Here is a 5,000-nt window from a genome sequence, read left to right on the forward strand (position 1 = left end):
ACCGTTCACTCCAAGTGGCTTCCTCTCTCTCTCACTGTGTGTACATTTTCGAAAAGATTTTGTATTAAAAAGTGGCCTGTATCCTTTGATCTGTTGTGAGTGCAGAATAATTTATAAATCACAAAAACATAGATAATGAATCAAGATTTCACTGTTAAAAAAAAGCAATATTTGTCTAAAAAAAAATTCGTGCAGGGGGTTTCACCTGGAAAAAAAATTCCTGCACAAGCAGTGCGCGAAAAAAAAAAATTCGTACCAGCTGAAAATCTCCCACACCCCCCATCACTTTTCTAATGGTCCGTCCCTAAGTACCGGTGTAATATGATCATATTTTCGTGTATCACTTGCAATACGTGCAGCAAAATTTTGAACCTTTTGTAATTTGTTTACATTAGACATAGTCGTATTTGACCACACAGGAGAGCAATAGTATAGTTTGCTAAAAACTAGTGCATTAATTATTGTTATCAGTTCATTCTTGAAAATATGCTTCACGCGGCTTATTTGAACAAGTGTAGATATACACGATCACACCGTATTTATCGTGTGTTCATTAAAAGTCGAGTATTTATCAAATGTAACACCAAGATCCTTGACAAAGTCAGCAGGTACTAGTTCTTTGCCCAATAACGATATGTGAAATTCTGGTAACTTTTCTAACATCTGCCCGCTTCCATACACAATTAATTTAGTCTTTTCTGGATTCAGTAACAAACCGTTCTGAAAACACCAATTACGAATATTGTGGAGATCTTCATTCATAGCAGCAACGGCATCATCACAATCTTTGACATTAAAAGACATATATCTTTGTATCATCCACATAACAGTCGGTAGAGCAGTTTCTTGGTACATTTGATGAATCATTGACATATATTGTAAATAGTAACGGTCCCATTATGCTGCCTTGTGGAATACCGCTGATCAGTGGTAGCGCATCAGAAAGAGTGGAATTTTTGCGCACCCTTTGATTCCTATTAGACAAGTAACTATGAAACCATCGAAAAGCAAGAGTTGAAACACCAACATCGCGTAATTTATCCAAAAGAATATTTTGAATGAGTGTAAAGAAATATTAGATTCAAAGAGTCACCTGGGCCTCGTAGCCGCCGAAGGCTGAGGGTTGGGCACGAGGACAAAGAACAGAGCGGCTCAGAGAACGTGAACGAAATTTTTATTACAAACTGGCCAATAGTAATGTGCAAGCGATGTTGTCTGTGCTTTGCATTTTAGCGGGGTTTGAACGAAATGGCCGCTTGCAAGTAATTTTTGGTTTTTCTTTATAAATCAAGACTTGCTGATTTTAGTGAAACCAATTATATTTCACTCCCTGACACTTTTAGCTTTCTAGTTATTTCATGGGACCAGTGCCCCTCCGACTTTATTGTTAAAAGTTCTGTTATAAAAAGAAAACGATGTAAAAGCATGAGTACAAATAAATTTTTTTTGATGTTGTTGTTGTTGTTGTTGTTGTTCATTATCAAATCGGCGGCTACTGAAAGCGCCCATTTTTTTTTGTTCTTTTATATGTCAGTGCAAGGCTTAGCTTTGTTGCTTCAAAATTACAAAAGTTGCTCGTTAAGTTAATCAAAAACTTTATTCCTTGCCCTCCAGACTAAAGACCCTTTTAGTGATGAATAGCGGCCAACTAAAATATCTTTGTTGTTGTTGTTGTTGTTTCAATGAGCCTTTGAAGGGTCGTTACGATAGGTAAAATTCAAAAGAATCGTGAAGCCAGTTGGTTTCGTTCATTTTAAATACAAAAATTGATCAGGCGGTCACCATGTACGAAAGTGGGGGCTATAAGGATGACAAAGACATGGATCCAACATTTAAACTTCAGGTGTTTTGGCTGAACAGATTGTAAAATTCGTTTTTGTTTGAAGAAAAGTGTTTTTAGACATCGATCATTATTTTCTTCAGTTTAGCTCGGTTAACGTATTACTTGTTTCAAACTTTCGTCACAGATTCCATATTTATCCTGGCAAATGCTCAAATCATCGATAACCCCATTGTATACACCAGCGATGGATTCTGCAAATTTATGGGATACACGCGAGCGGACGTCATGAAGAAAAACTGCCGTTGCAATTTCCTGTTTGGGCAGCTAACGGACCCAGAAACTGTAAGAGAACTCAATGGCGCCTTGCAGGCCAAGTCTGCAATACAAAAAGAGATCATTAGTTACAAAAAAGACGGTAAGTGCAAAGTCGATGATATAACCCGGCTTTTGAAGGTTCAATTAGCTTTTAGTTGTTAACCACCTATTTGTCGTACACGTAATTAGATGCACGCGCAATGTTGATATCTAAGCATTTGCAATCATTTCTCTAGCAATAAGGCGAGTGTAAGGAATAGCGTCAGTTTTTGTTTAGGCTAAATGTAGGTTTATCTTTATTCGAGGACCGCTGTTTAGGGGACACTTTGTGACATTGATGTTAGCATTTTCAAACACGAGTACAGCAACACGAGCTTCCATCTGTACTGTACCCTTGAGTCAACTCTTTCCCGCATCTTTCTACAATATTTTGACGTATGTGTCTGAGAATATACGTGAAGTGGTTCACTTACGTCACATACGTATGTGACGTAATAAATGGCTGACCATAGATCTCTTATGATTGGTTATTGTGAAAACACCTACTAACGCCTCCCTAAGAGGTGCTTCTAAAAATAGAAAGATACGGGAAAGGGTTGACTGAGATTGGTTAATATGGAAGATGGAGGCTCCGGGTAATGGGCTCCTGCCTGCGTCTGATTACGCGCATATTTCTAGACATATCTGATTTGTCGAGGAAGTTATTTCCTGTGGAGAAGGTGTCTTTCAAGCTTCTCTTCGGATAAAGGGCTTCAAGAAATTCTAAAGCTGAGCAAAAATAAGGCTCTCATATTCAAGTTTGATTCTCACTTGTACATTGAAAAAACAAACAAACAAACGATAATTAAAACTTGCACTTAGTATTCATTCAAAATCCAATTCTGAAAATTATAATTTATTGATATGACGGAGACTCATTAGATGTGGCTGACAACTTTACATGTTTCAAAAACCATGATTTCATTTTAGGTACACCAGTCTGGGTACTGTTTCATGTTGGTCCGATAAAAAACGAGAATGGAGAAGTTACATTATTTCTGGTCACGATAACAGATATCTCCGAGTTTAAAGATCCAATCGTGGGAGCAGGTAACTACATTGTAAATACAGGGTTTTAATTTCAAAAGTTAGTTCCGATTGAAAATTGCAGTTTGTTTCAAGGTTTAAACTGATTCAGTTAAGAAGCAAAGCAATTTTAATCTGACATTTGAGTAAATGACAGTGCTTTTTAATTTTCGCCTATATTTCCGTCATATTTTCTACTTTCGAATTTATGCGGGAAATTTATGCGGGAAATGTAATCAAGAAAGCTACTGAAGTGTAAGCGTAATAATTCAACGAGAAAGATTGCTGAAAATTTTCAACATCAAAATATCGACGTTTCGAGCACAACGGTATGGAGATATATGACCAACACAGGGTGGAAAGCTTTCAAGGGGAAGAGGAGACCACCATTGAGCGGTGAAAAGCAAAGAAGGGCACCTTTGAAATTTACTCCAAGCTCGCGGCAGAGGATTGGGAGAACTTCTTATTTACAGATGAGTGTCCTAAGTATCTATTTCATTACCCGAATCCATAAAACGGCATCTTATGGGACTCTCAGGAGTGCAAAATTTACTCCAAGCTCGCGGCAGAGGATTGGGAGAACTTCTTATTTACAGATGAGTGTCCTAAGTATCTATTTCATTACCCGAATCCATAAAACGGCATCTTATGGGACTCTCAGGAGTGCAAAGTTCCCCAGCATACCAGGTCTTTCAGATGAAACAAAGTACAAAAGTGATGTTGTGGGGAGGTATGACGAGTTGTGACCTGATGTAGTTACACATCTTACCGTGAGGCCAGACTTTAACCTCCAAATACTATTTCAAATAAATCGTTGCGCCGGCGCACACTTCAACGGCAGCTCAGACATGGGGTCAGAAGAATTTCCCAATTGAAACTTTATACCCAAGGATGACTGTCCTGCAAACTCATCTGATCTGAACCTTGTAGACAAAACACTGGACAAGCAGAGAAGGCGGCTATGTTGAATCCATTTTAACCTAGGCTAAGTTGGTGATCCTCATTTTACCTAGGTTGAATACGCACTTAGATGGATTGAAGGAACTCTTTTGGAGCCTAAATTTAATTAACCTAGAGAAAAATCAGGGTCACGTTACTATTAGTTTTGGGTGTTATACATAGATATTAATTGACCAATTAATCAGAGAAAATAATGAAAAGAACTGTGCTGGGTTGAGCATGTTCGTCGTTGTAGTGTAGTGGTGAAGACACAGTACTACAGATCTGGAGGGTACGAGTTCGAGTACCGGTAAGTGCATTGTACAGTTCTTTGTTCCCTTGCTATGTTGTAATGTTGAGACTGTATTAATAAGTGTATGAATACAGCAACCGATAAGATGATACCAAAGATTAAAGCTACAATAGGTTGAGTGCATAATTCAACCCATGTAAAATGCGGATCACGAATTTAACCTAGGTTAAAACGGAGGCCTCACAGGGGTTTTGGGGAACAAGGGAACGTGGCTAATTTGAACTGGGGAACATGGGAACAATATCAACATATTTTAGAAAGAAATAATTGAAAACAATTTTAGGAATCAAAAAGCTGGGAACAAGTTTGAACGTACATTGGGGAACAAGCAAATAAAAGCAAATATTTAAAAGGAACAACGAACAAGGACCGCCCCCCCCCTCCCCAGTCCCCACCTGGGAGGGCCTCAAGACGGATTCAACCTGAGAAAGGATGTTACCTTCAACTGCTGCGCTTCAGGTGGAAAAATGTGACTCTAGACACGCTTAGAAAATGTGATAAACTGAAAAATAAAGGAGGCCATTTTGTTTACTAATGTTTTAGTGATTTGATGAAAAATGAGTAAGGAACATCATACTTCATTTT

General features: G+C 38.2%; 1 protein-coding gene across 10 annotated transcripts in view; it reads left to right on the forward strand.

Annotated features, from left to right (window-relative positions):
- The window catches only part of LOC138027167 (potassium voltage-gated channel subfamily H member 5-like), a 58,654-nt gene that overhangs the window by 20,025 nt on the left and 33,629 nt on the right, over positions 1-5,000 (forward strand). For all 10 annotated transcript variants that reach the window (XM_068874696.1, XM_068874697.1, XM_068874688.1 and 7 more), the window contains 2 exons: positions 1,968-2,198; positions 3,068-3,187. In XM_068874696.1, coding sequence (XP_068730797.1) covers positions 1,968-2,198; positions 3,068-3,187 — 351 coding nt within the window. The remainder of the gene's footprint in view (positions 1-1,967; positions 2,199-3,067; positions 3,188-5,000) is intronic.

This window comes from Montipora capricornis, chromosome 12 (genome assembly GCF_036669925.1).
Source record: "Montipora capricornis isolate CH-2021 chromosome 12, ASM3666992v2, whole genome shotgun sequence".
In the NCBI taxonomy this organism is placed as follows: Eukaryota; Metazoa; Cnidaria; class Anthozoa; order Scleractinia; family Acroporidae; genus Montipora; species Montipora capricornis.